Source organism: Tenrec ecaudatus, chromosome 7 (assembly GCF_050624435.1).
Source record: "Tenrec ecaudatus isolate mTenEca1 chromosome 7, mTenEca1.hap1, whole genome shotgun sequence".
Taxonomy (NCBI): Eukaryota; Metazoa; Chordata; class Mammalia; order Afrosoricida; family Tenrecidae; genus Tenrec; species Tenrec ecaudatus.
This window is the reverse complement of record NC_134536.1, coordinates 166023510-166040902: the sequence shown is the minus strand read 5'-3', so window position 1 is coordinate 166040902 and position 17393 is coordinate 166023510. Positions and strand designations below refer to the sequence as shown.

The following is a 17393-nucleotide window of genomic DNA, read 5'->3' as shown; positions in this document are numbered from 1 at the left end:
TGAACCTCCTGGATCCAGAAGACAGCTATGACATCGGAGGGGCAGCAGCAGGACCAGGAGCCAGAGTGTGGAATGGAGTGATGGACATCCCCAGAGCACATGAAACTGAAACCGGGTGCTTTGCATGCAGGAAGCTGGCTTCCAGAGGGGGTGCTCGGGGCCCTTAATTCAGGAAGCCCACCCACAGAAGTGGAGCTGAGAGCCTTGGGGCTGCGCTTAACTGGCGCAGGGAACCTCTGGCACGTAGTAATTCAGGGAACTGGGTTTGCTATCCCCTTTGGGTTGAGGCTTCTAGTGGCGTGGTAGGCCCCTTTGGGCATTTATTAGCAGACCTGCAAGAACTTTGTAACTTGTCCTGATGAGCAGTCATCCCAGGCATTTCTCACCGGCATGATGGCTTGTGAACTTCCTTAATAAATCCTTTAATCATGACTTTTGTCTGTGAGTTCTGTGCAGCCATTGTAATGGATACTAGAACCCAGAGAAGCAAAATAGAAAACATTAATTAAAACAGCACAGCCCTGTCTGGGTTGGGGGGTGGGACGGGGTTGAGGATCGGCATTTTGGAAGTTGGATCAGACTTTGACAGTCGGAAGCAAAGTCACGTTCAAGTGCAGCTAAACGTGTGAACAGACAGGTTCCTGGAAGTTCAATCTCTTGCCCTCTATCCCCACATCTCACGTACACACGCCAGGAGGGGAAAATCTATTTTTTTCATGGCTAACTGCAATCCTCAAAGAGCTCCAGGCCATCAGCGTTTGTTCCTGTTCGGGTCCCGGAGGAGAAGCAGGGGCAGGCTGATCTGGAGGTGTGGATCACAGTGGAAGGATGGCACATGCCCTGGGCGCTACCAAGCACTTTATGTTCACCACAGCCGTTTCCGCCGCCAGCCGTGAGAGAGCCAGCGGTGAGTTAACAACGGACGCTTTCCTATCTCCGCGCCTCCACGAGCCCAGGCAGACTGCGTGCTCCAGGGAAGAGAAGTCTCTGGGGTTGGGGAGCCCTTGGGGTGCATCACAAGCCACCTTTCGTGGGTGCAAGGGAGGCAGGCGGCGCACTTGTATTGTCCCTTGTCGTAAGGTAAATTGTAAATGACCGAGCACAACTTGCGTTGTCCAAGCCCCATGATGGTAAACTTCTCCCAAAGACGGGCTTCGGGTGTTTGGGCGGGGTGCAATGCCAGCGCCTGCCATCGGCGCCCCTCTTCTGTAGAGACACGATGGGGCTGACCACCTGGGATAACCTTGCGAGTCTTCGAGGCACAGGCAGAACCCGTCCGTCTTTCTCTTCCCGGCCTCAGACACGCTGACGTCTTACATGCACCCTGCTCATCTTCCTCTGAGCCTGCTTCTCATCCTTGTCTCTGGCCATCTCTGCCCCTGCAGGGCAGCTTGGATGTGTGTGGGGAAGCTCCTCCCCTGGGGCTGTCCCAGGCTCAGGAGGCGGTGGGAACCAGCCTGTGCTTCACCCAAGCTCCCAATGGCCGCGGCTCCCACCCCGCACCCCAGCAGTCCACTTCCCCGGCCATCTTGCGTCTCTCCCTCAGTCTCCTTGCTCAGATCACTTAGCGTTCCCCCCCCCCCCCACCAAGTCTCTGCTTTGGGACGCATTCTCTCTCCCGATTCCCTCTGCCAGCCTCAGCCACCTCCCATTCCGCACCCTGGAGATGGGCTCTCTCCTCCAGCCACAGTGGCCAACTAATAAGTCTGGCTCCACATTGTCTTCCCAGAGCTCTTCCTGGCCCTGGGGCCATTGGCCTTGCTCATTTGCAGCTATTGTTGATACTTCAAAGCGACTGGGCTGCACACTCGATGGAGACCCGGAGAGACTCATCACCCATGTGCATGTGGGGGGTGGGGGGTGGGGGCGGGGGTGGGGAGGGTTGAAGTAGATCTGGCCTAAGGCTGTGCTGAGCTGTCAAACCCAAACCCAAGTCCATTGGCATCGAGTTGATTCTAACGCAACCCCAACGGACAAGGCGGAACTGCCCCTGGGTTAGTGAGACTGTTCACTGTTCCCAGGAGTAGAAAGCCTCATCTTTCTCCCAGGGAGCGGCTGGGGGTTTCCAACCACTGATCTTGAGGTCAGCGGCCCAACTCGAAGCCATAACACCACCAGGGACTCCCGTTATACCCAGCATCCTCTCCTCCTCTCACCACTCCCACCACGCCCGAAACCCCCACCCAGCACTGAGCTGGCAGAGGCTCTTTAAACATATGTGGCACAGTGTCATCTCAGCCCATCCTCGGGTGGTTACCAGCTAGCCTCACATACAGACGGGCAGATTCGGTACGACGCGGGCTAGTGTAGACCACTGGTTCTCAACCCTGGCCACCCCCTGGAATTCCCTGGGGAACTGAACCAGCTCCATGTGGGTCTCTGGGTGAGGCTGGGTGACTGCCTGCCTCCCTTCCCCAACACAGGCCACGATGGGCCTGAACCACTGTCCCAAACCGGCACCGAGGGCCAGGGCCAGCAGTTGGCCCGAGTGGCTATGAGGAGTTCTTGAGTGGCCCTGGCAGCTCAGATTGAGTTCCCAGTGGCCGGGTGGTCCTGGGCCAGCCTCTCAGCTCACCTGCCCATCTCTACAATGAGAATGATAATACACCCCCCCACCCCCCCCACCCCCACCCCCCCCACCCCCGCTTCCAGAGCATCCGGTGAGCTAATCCCCACCAAGCACTTAGTACTAAGGGGGGCAACCAGTGAGAGCTCAGTAAAGGTAAACTGTTATTATGCCCCTCCTAAGCCCCTCCCCAGCAGCCTTCCTCAGCCCCTCCCCCTTCACACCCTCTCCTTGGAGCCCAGTTGTAAGGAAAGGCTGCTGAGAATTTCCAGAGGACACATCCTTGGGGTGCCCCTACCACTGTCGATGCTCCTGGGCTGGGACCCGCCCAAGGAGGGGGCGGCGCCAGCTGGGAAGACCGTGGAGAGCTCACACCCCAGGGCACCCACTGAGCCTGAGTGGAGGGCAAGGCCAGGGAGAATGGCGGCTGCCAAGATGCCAGGGGATCTGAGCGTCCCCTGCCTCACCCAGGCCTGGCACGAAGGCACAGGTTCCAGCCTGTGGCAGCCCTCCCAGCACCATTGGGAAATCCCACTGGATTTGCTCCGGTGTCCAGCAGAGAGCACCATGCACTTTGCTGGGGGGGAGGGGACAGGCGGGGTGGGGGAGATGGGGAGGCGGCAGGGGGACCAGACAGAAGACCAGAAAGGGTCAATTACTATCACAGGGAACTGGTTTCTGTTTGAGTGATTCTAACCCACAGCGCCCTGTTGTGTGTTTTGGGGGAGAATGAACAGGGGCCCCATAAAGGGGGTCAGAAGTGACTCACCAGACCTCTTCTGAGGCCCTGCCAACCTTTCAGGCAGTAGCCACTTAACTGTTGGCACCACCCAGGAACCCCTATGATAACATGCTGCGTTGCATGTGACCCTGCGGTAACCACGGTGCCAATCCATCTTCAGGGTCTTCTTCTCTGTCACTCACCTGAGACGTCACAGTCACCAACCAGGATGGGAGGTGGTCCGAATCGTCCCTTCTGGGGGACGGGAACGTGCATGCTAAACGGGAAACATGAGGACCCGCAGGGCGGATCCCTCCTCTCCCTCGCCATCAGGCCGGCTCGGGGAATACCAAGTGGATGTGAACAGGAAGGCAGGCGCAGGGAAGGCTGACAGCCATAGGTCACGCCAACCGGCCCTTGCCATCCACGGCAGAAACGGGCGGGAGGGACTGCGAGCAAATTGGGTGGCCCACGAGAAGACCCAAAGCACCTGCCCACACGTCTGTACCATACTTGCTGTCCCCGCCAGGTCTGCTCAGGATGTTTTTTGGGGGGGTGTTTCTCACTCCCCTATGTCCCCCTCTTTAAATGTCTCCAAATCTCCCCTAGTGCTAAGGACCCAGCTCAGGCGCCACGTCTGGGAAGCTGCCTGACAGCTCTGTCTTCTCCGATGTACTCTTTCGTCCTCGTGCCTTTGTCTGTCAGGTCCCCCGGCCCCCTGCCCTTCCTGCCTTGCACAATCATGTCACCTCCGTCTTTGTTAGGTGCTGTTGTGTTGGCTCCAACTCAGGTGACTGTGCATAACAGAATGAAACGGTGCCCGGTCCTGCGCCATCTTCGGCATCATTTGAGCCCGCCTGGCAGCCACTTTGTTGACCCATCTTGCTGAGGGGGGGGGGGTCTTTTTTCCTGCCCCTCTACCAAGTAAGCCATCCTCTTTCAGGGACCGGATAACATGCCCAGAGCACACGAGATGAAGTCTGGCCATCCTCACTGCTGAGGAGCACACTGGCTGCATTCTTCCAAGACAGATTTGCAGCGTTCTTTTCTGGAAATCCACACTACATTCGAGAGTTTTCCTTCCCAACACCATGATTTAGCGTTTAGTATATGTGAATCACCTCCCTACGGACTCTCCATGAGGCCAAGGCTTATGAATCTTTAAAGGTGGATGAGCACTCTAGTTGCCATGCTGTGCCTAGACTAAGAGCTGAGCACGTGCATTCGACCGTCCAGCCAAGATGTTACCTGAGTTACCTGTGTCATGCCAAGCACTGTGCTAGGTGCTGGGTACTCAGCCCTGACAAGACACTGCCATCGGCGAATACTGATGAACCAAGGGTGGATGGACAGGTGGGTGGGTGGGCGGGCCATGTCGGGGGCATCCTCTCTCCTCCGTGCTACCCCAGAGAGAAAGGGCTCCTCTTCTCTCTCCTGTGACCTCACAGCTTCTCCAGATGGAAGGAGGTCCTAGGAGGCTGAGTCCTAGAGCAAAGGTCAGGAAACTCAGAAAAGGCGAGATGCCCGCTAAAAGCACCCACTTGGTGAATGCTCGGGCCAGACAAAAACTTGAGATCAGTCCATCACAGGGCAGCAGAGCCCTCAGCAGTCATCTGGAAAAGCTACAGGCTTTCCGTCTAGAGCACCCTGTCCATCCATCCATCAGAGAGAGGTTCCCAGCCTGAACGAGAACTCCCCTGGTAGGCAGACTACTGGTGGCCAACTGAGACTCGCAGCATATCGATGCTTGTTGTCTGACCCCTAGCTCCAGCTTCTCAGGTGTCTTCCTCGTTTGAACTGGTGGGGCACTGTGACGTCACCTTGGCGGGGGTCTGGGCCCCTACTCAGCCTGGAAGAGACCTGGGCAGGGGCGAGGGGCCTAGAGAGAAACTCTCGTGAACCTGTCAGATGGCTGTTCTTTGACCCCCAAGGAGAGCTCCATTCTTCTCTTGAGAACATTCCTTTGCCTCTCACAGATGCTTAGCCTACCCAGCTGAGCAGCCAGGAAGAGCCACTGGTATTCTTTGCTCATCTGAATGCCAAATAGGCGGGCGGGCACTGCCTTTCTTTCCCGGTGGACAAGGCCAACATCCCTGCCTCAGGCCTTCAGAGGATGTGTGGGGCAGGGATTGAGCACGGGGAGGGAGGCCAGGTAGGCACTGGAAAGTGAGGGGCACAGAGGCAGGTCGGAGGTAGAAACAGGTCTGGATTTCCAGATTGGGGGGCTGCCTGAGGGGGCATTCTTCTCTTCCCAAATCGATGGTGAGGCTGTCTGCTCCCATGAAGATGAACAGTTTGGAACCCTGTAGAGGGACGCTATGAGTTGGGATTAACGGTGACAGTGGGTTGGGTTGGGAACAAGAGTATAAAGTTATTTCATTTGGACTTCAAATAGACCTGCTTGTCGATATACAGAGTGGGTATCCCAGGCAGGGGCCACCAGCTCATGCAGAGCAAGCACCCGGGGCTGCTGACGCCCAGTCCCCTGCACACTGCTTTCTGTCCACATTCATGGGCATCCAGTAAAACCCAAGGAACAGAATGGGGACTGAAATTTGGGACGCTCCTAGGAAGGAAGAATCCATAGCAGGACTGAAGCTTCAGACATGGGGGCAGCAAGAGAGGAGGGCAGGAGGGCGGTATGGCACGGTAGGTGCAGACGGGTTGCAGTGGGAAGGGAAGGGCAGGACCCCCAGCAGTGGGCAGGTGTCGTCTGCCTCAGATCCACTATGCTGGGGCCAAGCAGGTGGTTAGAAACAAAAACAAACACCAGGGATACAGGTTCCTGCCGCTAACAGCTTCAAACCGCCAGAGGAAAACTCCAAATAAATATAATTAGAAACTTGTAAAAACGTCCTCTCTGTAAACCTGCTCCCCAGGGTCCAGTCTTTAGGCAACCTTTGCCCAGCAGCGCCCCACCCCCACACACCTGACACTCCACCCTCACCCCAGGATTCCTCAGACCTGTTTCCTTATCCCGGTCCTTCCCTCTGGCCCAGCGGCTCCTGTGCATGTCTTCCCATACCCATCACCATCAGTGACGAGACCTGGGGAGCCTCTAGCCTAGCTCTGAGATCCAAACCCCACATCCCTCTATGGCTGTGGCTGAAGCCCAGGGAAACCAGAGCTAAGAGGGAGGGCCACAGCATCCTCTGTAGGGATCATCACCGTCCGCCCCCCTCACCTCCCCGTGCAGTTAAATGGCAACACCCATCCTCACAGTGGGCTGTGCACTCAATCAGCGCACTCAGAGGCCAGCCTAGCGGCTGAAAGGTCTCGTCTACTCAGAGGTGCCTTGGAAGAAAGGCCTGGTGATCTTCAGAGAAAACAGCCACTGAAAACCCTGCGGGTGCAGGGTCCTTCGCCAGGGAGCAGAACCAATTTAACCTTTTAAATTCAGAGAGAACAAAACAAGGCCTTAGTCTGCAGAGGGGTGCTATCCAGGAGATGGGCCGAATACAGAGGACTAATCTGGGGGCTGAGAAGATGGTGTGGGGCCAAGGAAATGGGGATCTCTAGTTAGTTCCCGACATTTCAGTCCCATTGCCCAACTTCACTGGCTGCCCGCACACGGGCCCTCCTGCTGCTGGTTCCAGGGCTGTTTCCCAAGGCAAAGGCCTCACTTAAGGACACAGGAAGAACTAACAGGAATTGGAGGCCCTGGAAACTTGAAGAAAGGAATAACCATGTAGGGGGAGTGTATGTGTGTGTCTCTCTCTCCAGGGCTGAGGCTGGCCCTCAGCAAGGAGGTGTCCCATCTTTCCATGAGAGGCGCAGGCTCTCAGAGGTGGAAAATGGGTCCTACAGACACGCTTGTCCATTGTACAAGTGAGGAAGGGGATTCCCATGATTTCCTTTTGGGAGCCTCAAACCCCCCACCCCCACCCCCACCATGCCCTTTGAGGTTGGCCCCGTATGCGTCTGGGAAGAGGAGAGTGACCAGCCTGGGAATGGAGGGGTCACTGAGGGAGGGAAACAGGTCTTTGTCACCTTTGTCCAGGCAACTCCCTCCTCTGCCCCAGACACCCCCTGGTTGTGGTTCCCCCAGGCCCTGGGTCTCCACACTTCTGCCTCCTCATTGCACAGCTGAGAGCAGCAGCCCCCAGGTCTGGGCCTCTGCGGGCACTGCCAGCCTCAGCACAGCGTTGGAGTTTCCAGGCCTGACAGGGACTCTTTCATGTGCTGGGGCACAGGCTGTCACAGGAGGTCCACACCCTGACACGCAGGGCCTAAGCTGGAGGCGGGGGTGGAGGGGCTTCGGGGCAGCCAGCTCTTCCTTCCACCCACTTCTTCTCCACAGAGTCTAGGTCCTCTGCTCCCTGCTCCCACCCAGGCACTGGACCAAGCCATTCCATTTCTTTCCTTTTCCAAGGGAAACAAAACTGCAAGTTGCTTCACTTCCTCCTTCCTCTTCCTGCAGCCCCCCCACCCGCCCCCCTCCGGCACACACTCCCACTCCCAAACTCACACCCGGCCAGGCTCCTTTTACAACACCTCCCACCGGTTCTCCTGGGTGCTCAGATTCCTAAAGGCAGTACAAAACAATCTCAATCCCATGGGGTTGGGGGCTGCTGCTGGAGCTTTCTCTGCTTAGGGTCTCTCAGCCCCTCTCTCGTTCCAGCCTACAGTCCCCGGAGATGAAGGGTGGGAAGCAGAGGGCAGACAAAAAAAATGTCACACACACACATTTGCAGGCTTCCCCCCCACCCCCACCCCAAGCCCGGAGGGAGAAGATGTCATTGAGAGAAGAGAGGTCAAAGGGAATCAGGAGGAATTTCTAAGAACTCAACCCCTCCTCCTTCCTCACCCCTTCAGAGGGGCTGGGAGAGGGAACAGACTGAAGATCAGCCTGGAGAGAGGGAGGGAGAGTGGGTCAGTCTCTCGGTTTCTCTGTCCGGCTGTCTCTCCAGGGCAGCCTGGACAGAGTATAGGCAGGAGTCGCTGTCCGCGGGGCCACCCTCACGGTTACGGTTTGCATCGCATATTGTGGAGGGAGGGCCTGGGAGGAACAGTCCCCTCACTGTAAGGGCCAGCCACAGGAGCCCAGGAGAACACAGCCACATGAAAGGAGACGAGAGGGGTGGGGGTGGGGGCTGGGGAGAAAGAGGGAGACACACATACCCTCAGACAGAGACCCAGAGAGACACGTGGAGACAGAGAGACCCTGTTCCCACCAGATGAAAGCTCTCTGTGCCCGGGATGGCGGCGTTACTTGGAAACTCTAAATACACGACTTTATCAAAACTCTGTGCAGGAGGAGGCAAACAACCAGGTGAAAGGAATGACCAGGCTAGCTCACCAGGAGCCTTGGCTCAGGGGACAGGGATGGTTTCCCTGCCCACGGGGGGCCCCTCACCCCACCCTCCCCCCACCCCCACCCCAGACCTTTTCATTCTGCTGAAACCTGAGCCCTTGCAAGTATGAGGTCTTTTAAACCACTGCTGCCCCCTCTCCCCCCTCCTCCAAAAAAGCAAAGCAAATTAATGCTTTTAAGTTAACAATCATCTTGGTTATCCAGTCTGTCTACTTTAAAATACACAGACGGGCACTGAACAAAACTCAAAACCATGTACACTCCTGCTTGCTCGCTCAGTCACACGAGCTCCCCACCACTCCTCCACCCATCAGCCTGGAGGGCACTCACACAGCCAGTTCACACCCAGCACCAGCCACATTCCCTGGGGAGGCTGTGCATGCCTGCATACACACACACACACACACACACACACACACACACACACGAGCGCCATACAATGTTCCCTGGGGAGGCAGTTCTCTCTCTCTCTCTCTTTCTTGTGCAAGCGCGTGCCCTTTTACACATAGGGCTCCGGGCCTGGCTTTTCTCCACTGTGGACCCACCACAGAAAAAGGACAGGGACCCACATACCAGAAGACCCACTAACTCCAAGCAAGATGCTGGCAAAAGGGTGCTTGCATTTTAAAGACCTGCCAGAGCTTCATTTCCAAGCCTGTCTCACTAAAGGGCTAATTCCCAGCACTGGTGATGTTTGCGGGGTCTACATGGGGGCAAGAGTAGCCTTCTCAGTCCCTGGGTAAGGTTGTCAGGCTGCTCTGCGGGATCAGACCTTGTCTGTCCTACAGCCTCTGCCTACAGATCTGGGTCCAGAGACTGCCCTGGACAGAGCAGTCCGGGTTATAGATTTCCTGAAGAGCAGGGTCAAAAGTGGCTGAAAGGAGGGGCTACCATTCTACACCAAGCTCCTGGGAGCAAGCGCTGGTGGGAGAGTGTGTGCAAAGATGCTCAGGGGTCTCCACCCTCCCTGCACTCCCCACAGCACCAGCAAGGTGTCCAGTGAATGAGGGAGTCCTGGAGCATCTGGGAGGAATTCTCAGTCCTTCTGTCCCTGAAGGTGGGGGCCACCTCCCAGGCTTAAGGGCCATGGCTTCCTAGCACCTGTCCCTTCTGGGGGTCTTCATCTGTCCCTGGGACCCCCTCATATAGACTGCTTGCTCTCCAGCCCCCCACCTCACTAGGCCCCCAGGGACACTGGCTCCAACTTGAAAGAGGCCCTTATCTTGTGTCTAGATGGCTGTCCAGAATCTGCTCCTGCTTTCCGACCAAACTCCCTGGCCAATTCCACCTTTTGATTAAGTCAGAGCACAGGACAAAAGCCAGCTTTGTTTACAAGGACACGGGCAACCCCACGGTAGGGAGAGGGGCTGCCCCCAGCTGCGGATGGACAGGGTGGTGGGCTGGCTGAAACCAGGGAGGGGGGGGAGCGGGGGGGGGGGCAGTTGGAGTGGGAAGGATACAGTCTCTGACAGGTGAGGGAGGGGTTCTGGGGCTCCAGTCCTGTAGTGGGCAGGGTGCAGAGGGAGAGAGTTTCCGGGAAAACCCAGAGCTGTGGGAGAGGAGGGTCTCTATGAGGGGGGGTGGGCGGGTCTTCCTTTCAACTGAGCAGGAGCCCATCTGTGCCCAGAGCAGCCAAAGAGCCCACTGCTCAAACTGAAGCCAGGACACAGTGACCTCACAGCCAGACACTCGGGCTTCCCTAACTCCCAAGTTCAACTTTCCCTTCTGGCCACTTCCTCACCCCAGCTTGGCTTCGGGTGCCCCTGGCGCAAGAGGCAGAAACAGTAGCTCCTGGGCCAAGCCTTGGCGCCTGAGGAGGAATTTTCTTTTGGGGCCACATAAATCTCTTCATTGGTAAGGGTGCAATGGGGGAGGGGGAGGCAAAAAGGTCAAGGGGGAGGGGAAGCTGGCCCCAAGACGACTGTCTTCACTCCGGAACGATTTCGGCCAGCACAGCCGGCGAGTTGGAAAGTGCTGGGCTTTGGGAGCTGCAGAGTCAAGGAGCCCGGGGTGGGTCTGCGGTGGGGGCGGGAGGGCCTCCGGGCTCTCTCTCTCTCTCCTTAATTCCTAGAGGGATCTGTCAGAGCTCGGGAGCCTGGAATTTTACTTTGTTATTTTAATGCAATTTTGACCTGGATTTAAATGGAACTGGAAACCCGAGGTCTTGATAAATAAATATTATGATAAGAAATGAAAGCCGGGCAAGACGAAAGCGATTTCCCCCCAAAGAGGCAGAAACACAACATTCTTGCTGTGAGCCAGTCACAGAAAATTCTCTTCCCCTCCGCAGCCCCCTAACATGCAGTGAGAGGCGAGCAGTTGGGTTTTTCCGCCCAGGATCCTCTTCTCCCTAGCATGCGCCCACCGATAGGACAGCAACTTTAAACTTTGCGGGCTAACTTTGCATAAAAGGCTGCGGTGCGAGCAAGGGATACTTGGCGCGTGGCTGAAAAGCGTCCACGCTGTCCCTCCGGGCCACCACGTTAAGTTTCCGACAGTGTGTATGTAGGGAGGCGGCCCTCACACTCGGGCGGAGGCTTAGGGTGGCAGCGAGGGCACCGGTTACATCGCGCCCCCAACTTCTGGCTCCTCCGGCCGTTATCTCTGGGCGCACCCCTCACCCCCACCCCTACCCGAGCCCAGGTCCGCCGCTGGGGAGTCCGGGCGCCCCGGGCCGAGTCCTGACAGCAGCACTCATCCCAGCACCTGCCCTGCCCCTTGGGAATGGCGCCCCGGCCTCGGGCTCCCCAGCCCCGCGCCCCTGCTTCCTTACCTTGCGCGGCTTTGCTGTGCTGGGCGGCTCGGGCGTGGACCAGCAGGACCAGCAGGCAGAGCCCGGGCACGCGCCCCGAGCCCATGGCCGGAGCTTTGCGCCTCGGGGCAGGTCTCACAGCCCGCGGTGGGCGGAAGCCGGCCGGGACGCCGCGCGCCGGCGGGGGGAAGGGGAAGGGCAAGGGGTGCGCCGCCGGGGCCCGGCTGGGGGCTGCGGGCGCGAGGTGCTGGCCGCGGCGTCCTGGGCGGCGAGCTCCCGATGCTGCGGGCTCCTCCGGCCGGACGCCGGCGCGAGCGAGGCGGGGAGCGCGCCGAGGCGAGGGGCGCTGGGCGCGGCGGCCGGAGGGGCACCCCGCTCTCTCCACGCCGGGCTCGGCGAACGGCGGCGGCGCGGCTCGTGGAATGCCACCCGGGACCGCGCTCCGCCGGAGAGAGCGGCAGCCCGGAGAGCGCGCAGCGCCCGCGCGAGGGACCAGGGAAAGGGGAGGGGAATCGCGACGCCACGAACACGCCCTTTCTGCCTCTCTTTCTTCCCCCGGCGCTCTGGCTCGGGCGCTCGGGCTCCGGCTCTTTTTCTTCGCCTTTCTCCTCCTCCTCCTCCTCCTCCTCCTCCTTTCTCCTCCTCTTCTCGCTCCTTTTCGATTTTCTTCCTCCTCCCCCTCCTCCTCCTCCACCTCCTTTTCCGTACCCTTTTTCTTTCAAATGGGGCCTCGGCGCGGCGGCCGCTCCCCCTGCGCGCCCGGGCGCAGCGGCCCCCTCCCCAGGCTGCCGGGCCGCTGCCTGCAGGAATTTACAATCCGGAGCTGGGGGAGCGGGCCCGGTCTCCATGGAGACGGCTTCCCCGGGAGCAAGGAGGTCAGGCGCAGACCGCGCACAATCAATGGATCAATGCAAACCCGCTTGGCTCCAGACCAAACAGCACCCGGCCGAGGCTCGCCTTCGCTCCCCGCCGAAAGAGTGGGGGAGCGAGGGTGCGGCCCCCGAAATCGCAGACGAAGAGGGCCGGGCGGCGCTGCTTTGCACGCACACGCCCCCCCCCCTACACGCTCCCCCTACGAGGAGACAAAGGGGACGTGATCTTTCAGGAGTCCGAGGCCGACGTGGACTCAAGGACACTCAGGCGTGCCCGCCAACACGCGGGACACAGCTCCAGCGGCCCCCCCAAACCTTAACCTCCCACCCCACCCCCCCTCCATTCTTCAGGCCAAGGCCACTTAGCTCAGGACCCAAAAGAAAGTAGCCTTCCTGCAGTGGAGACCTGAGAGGCTGCCCGCTGAGCCACCCTACCCAGGTGGCCAATGATCCTCTCACTTGCTCTCAGCACAGGACCAAAGCTAGCCCACAGAACTGTGACTGTGGACACACACACACACACACACACACACAGGTTGCCTCTCCAAACCGGCCCTCATAGGTTCAAAAAACGTGGTTCTGACCCTCCATGCCTCCAACTTCACATAGAGAAAAGGCGTGTTTAGAATGGGGTTAACATGCGTTGAAGGAGCAGTGTCCCCAAGCCATCAAGGTTGGTCAGTGCCCTGACCCACTCACCCACTGTGCACCTTCTCTCCTCCCACCACAGAGACTATTGGGGGGAGGGGGGTCCTGGCAAGGTGGAGGAGGTGAGGAGCTCTCTGGGAGCTTGTGCTGCCATCAGCCCGAGACCCTGCCCACCCCAAGGCAGTTCTCTTGCTGTCAGAGCCAGTTGTCTACAGAAATAGGCTGCTGGAGTCCAGCCTGCCCTCTCAGCGAGAGCTCCCGGAGCGCCCGCCCAGGGACCCACAGGCTTTCCCGGAGGTGAGCTCAGTGCAGAGTGTAGTTGATGCTGCAGTTAATGTCAGCTGGGGTACAGGCCGGGCACCCCCAGAGGAGCCCTCCCCTCTCTAGGCATGAGGAGGATAAGCACTGAGGCATCTGGGCTTCTTGCCCCAACTCTATCTTGGGACAGAGATTCACCTTGCACACCAGTCCCTTCTCAAGGGGCCTCAGTTTCCGTAATTGAAAATCAGGCCGGTTGGCTTTGCTCCATGGTGGAAACCTGGGAAGTCTGGGAGAGGTGGCCTTGAGAGCCCTTGCCCGTGCAGGGCAGGAGAGGTAGCCACTGGGATGAGCCAATGGTGTGGGAGCCAGGTAGTCTCCAGGCCCCTTCCAGCTTGTCCCTAGAGGACTCCTTCCCTCCCCCCTTCATTCCACTGGCATGCCCCTCCCCCTTGGAGCAGCCTTGCCTGCTGCCACCAATTATGCGTCTTGCTGGGGGACAAGTGCAAACTTGCACCCTTCAGATCCCAAACAAGAGGGTGAGAGAAAGATGTAGAGGCTGCTAGACTGGGCCTGATCCATATGGAGGCAGAGGGAACGTGCCAGGAAGCCCCACAAGACAGTGAAGGGGGCTTGTACTAGTATTGGTTCTTCTGGGTCCCTAAAGGTGGCCCCAGCCTGCCCTTTACCCCTGAGCAGAGGTGGACGTGGAGGATTCTGTGGGGCTAGGTTCAGGGGTTATCTGGGGCCTTCGCTCCAGTTCCGTGTGATTTCCTGCTCCTCTAAGTGTGTACATAGCCCTGGGTTAGGGGCAGAGGGACTTGGGCAGGTGCCCTACCTGAGCTGCTCTATGTTTGGGAGCTTGGTGGGTGTCTCCTTCCTCATCCTGTCAGCTTCTCCCATGTCTGTTTCCTCTGCTCCTCTGGGGCCCGGAGAGCCCTCCTTCCATATCTGTGCTCCGGCCCACCCCAGCCCTTTGGAAGGCTGCCCATAGGGGCAGAGGCAGGGCATCTATCGCTGGGGCACTATGAATAGGTCACATTGCCCTCTGCCCTGTCTGCTTCTGCAGGACTCACAAGTGCAGAAGCAGTGCCAGGCACCATTGTGATCACACCCGCACCAGCAGGGGCAAAATGACCAGTGTTCCCTAGGCCTCCGATTTCACCTCTCGGGCTGCAGTTAGCTCCTGTCTTTCACTTTCCTTGAGAGATGCTTCTGACATCCATTTCATTCTGGCTTCACCGGGAAGTGCCTGGGTTGGAGGCCCAGGGCGGAGGTACCTCCGTTCCCATCCTCCTTAGTGATCCCTCGGGTGGGGTCCCACCCACACCCACAGGATCACACCTTCCCCTGCCGTCCCCACAAGCACACCTTCTGCCAGCCTTTGCTATGACTCCCTGCATCTCAGCCTCCCCATCTACCGGACCTCCTTCCCTTATAGGTAGGAAAGGCTAGTGGGAAGCATGCATGCGTCCCCTGTCCAAGGCCAGTGCCAGACCCTGCCATTGCCCAGTCATGTACCTATTTGGGGGGTGGGGCTGGAGGGGCCTATTTCATGTCTCTGAGCCCCACTTTCCTTCCCATAACGACATCAGAGTCTAATGGGACAGACTCTCCAATAAGCCTCCAGTTCGAATCCCAGCTCTCTTACTTCCTAGGCAAGTGACTTCAGCAGGCTGCTCAAGCTCAGGCAACCTCTGTTTTCTCTGACAAAGGGACACCTGCCCCCTGAAGTTCTGGGGCTGATGAAATGAGAAGAGGTATAGAAAGCACATGGTACACAGCAGGCATTTAAAAGGTGGAGGCTGCTGTTGTTATGAAGGCTCCCCGGTGGCATTGTGGGTAGCAAATTGAGTTGCTAATCACAAGGACAGCAGTTCAAAACCATCTTGGGGAAAAGATGAGGCTTTCTACTCCCATAGAGACTCGGAAACCCGTAGGGGCAGTTCTACTCTGTCCCCTAGGGGTGATTGGAACTGGCATCAACTTGGGGGCAGTGAGGGAGAACTGTCCTTAATCCTCCCAGGACTCCTCAGCCCCGTGCTGGGTAGCCAAGGTCTTCCTACAAGAAGCAGTCTTGCTCCGGGCCAGATTTTGATGTTGCTGGTGCCAGTGCAGCCAACTGGGCTCCATCTTACCCCTCCAACAGGTCCCTGTCTGTCAGGAATTCCTCCTGAGAAGAAAATTCCGCACATTCCTGCCACTGCCCTGCCCTGTCAGCCATATTCCCACGGGTAGTAGAGAGCTGGGGGAAGCTTACTTGTCAGGTAGTGTAGCTCTGGAATATCTATGGCCTCCCACCTCCCACGAGGCCGTACAAAGACACAGCAGCTTCCAGGCTATTTCATGAATCTGAACACGGAAAATAGATTAAGTCACTTAGCGAGGATGATAGATTGAGAAAAGATGAGTCAGGCCCAGACCTGACCCTGAAGCTAATATATCCTCTTCCCTCTTTACTGCCTCCTTGGGACCCACCGTGACCCAGCAAGTCCTTGCGATTGCTGCAGGGTAACCTTGGAGCGGGCAGAAGGTCGCAGACCAGCCCCTTCACACAGGTGGTGGGACAGCACCCTAGCTCAAGGAAGCCCACGCAGCAGCCAAACTGCAGGCGACACTTTGTTGTTGATAGCAATCGATGCCAACACACCGGTCACTGCCTCATGGCCACACCGTGCACAGTGGAATGAGCCACCTTCTGGTCCTAAGGCATCCCGGGATTGGCTGCGGCTTGGACCAGCGTGATCCATCCGGCGTTCCTGGGCTACCTGTGGGAAGTAGATCACCAGGTCTGTCTCCAGCTAGAAGCTCTGCTGAAACCTGTTCAGCCTCAGAGCAGCAAGCCGGCCTCCACTGACAGGCGGCTGGTGGCTGCACTGGCTGGGAATCGAACCTGCGTCACCCACGTGCAGGCTGAGAAGTATACCAGTGTGCCTTAGAAGACGTGAGCCATCGCATTTGTCTGCTCCCTGAGAGGAGCTGCGACTTGCCCAAGGCCATGCGACACATTTAAGAGGCAGAGCTGGAACCAGAAGCCATGTTCTTTCTGACTTCAGAGACCTGGGTCAGTGCTCCTGACTGCGTGCCCAGAGCTGCCCCTGCCCTCTCTGTGCTCACTCTTCCTCTCCAACTCACCTGGTGGGAGAGTGCTTGGATGGCTAACACTGCAAGGTCAGCAGCTCAAAACCACCAGCTGCTCCACGGGAGACAGATGAGGCTTTCCACTCCCGTAAAAAGAGTCAAAATGTTGGAGACCCACGGGGGCAATTCTACTCTATCCTAGAGGGTTGTGTCAGTGCCTCGATGGCAGTGAGCTTGATTTTTTTAGGCCTTCCAGGGCATAGAGGAGAAACAGAAACATAATTTCTACTCAGGAGTTGTAGCTTCAGGCAAGGTTTGCAAGACAGATGAACTGAAGGTGACACGGAAGCACCCAGACAGACAGCTTCCAAAAGTCAGCAGAAACCAAGAAGGGGTCATGGATGAAGAGAATCCGAGCCGACTCTGGGTGACTCTTCCACAGAGCAAGGAGATGGATAAGATAGAACCAGAGGTGAAGGTCAGTTCAGGACAAGGGCGATCATAAAGGCTGGTGGAGAGGATGACCCTGCTGGGGCCTTGACCCTGCCCACCCAGCAGGGGATGGGAGCGAAGGTGCTCTCAAAGTCTGCGCCAGCCTCGGAGGCTGGGAGGCCGGCAGTCTGGCCTGTACAGAGAGACCCACTGCCTAGGCAAGGAGCAGCGGTGGCCTGGTCTGAGCTGTCCACACCTGCTCCAGCCTCCCCTCTGACCACTTTGGCTACCTCCTATTAGCCCCCTTGTGTTCCCACCCCTCCTCCCTGCCACCCCACACCTGAGTCACTTTGCCACCTGCCTTCTGCCCACCTGCTCTTTTGGCTGCTTCCATGAAGGAAACAAAACTCTGCCACCTGCCAGTTGGCACCAACACCCCTCCACATCACGAGGCAGCTCTCCAAAATGCCCCGAGCCTGCGCCCTTTCCCCTTCCACGCACAGCTGCTCTTCCAAACTTCCGCTTCCCCTCTGCCAACCCCAGCCCCCCCAGCCCCCGACTTTGCCAGGCAGTGCCCACCTTACTGAGAAGCCAGAGCCATCTGGCATGGACTTCCGGTCCCTGCCCGCTTCTCCCTCTGCTGCCTTGCAGAGGGGTCCCTCCTTTTGGCCAATCCCATCACAGACACACACAAGTCTCTTTGGGTGGCCCTAGGGGGAGCTCATTCTGTGGACTAGCTCTTCCCCTGC

At 58.0% G+C, this 17393-nt stretch overlaps 1 protein-coding gene across 3 annotated transcripts in view; it reads right to left on the bottom strand.

Moving 5' to 3' along the window:
- Positions 1-11925, bottom strand: part of SCUBE3 (signal peptide, CUB domain and EGF like domain containing 3) — a 36583-nt gene extending 24658 nt beyond the window's left edge. For all 3 annotated transcript variants that reach the window (XM_075555510.1, XM_075555512.1, XM_075555511.1), the window contains exon 1: positions 11375-11925. In XM_075555510.1, coding sequence (XP_075411625.1) covers positions 11375-11459 — 85 coding nt within the window. In that variant the 5' untranslated portion in view covers positions 11460-11925. The remainder of the gene's footprint in view (positions 1-11374) is intronic.
- Between the last annotated feature and the right edge of the window lie 5468 nt (positions 11926-17393).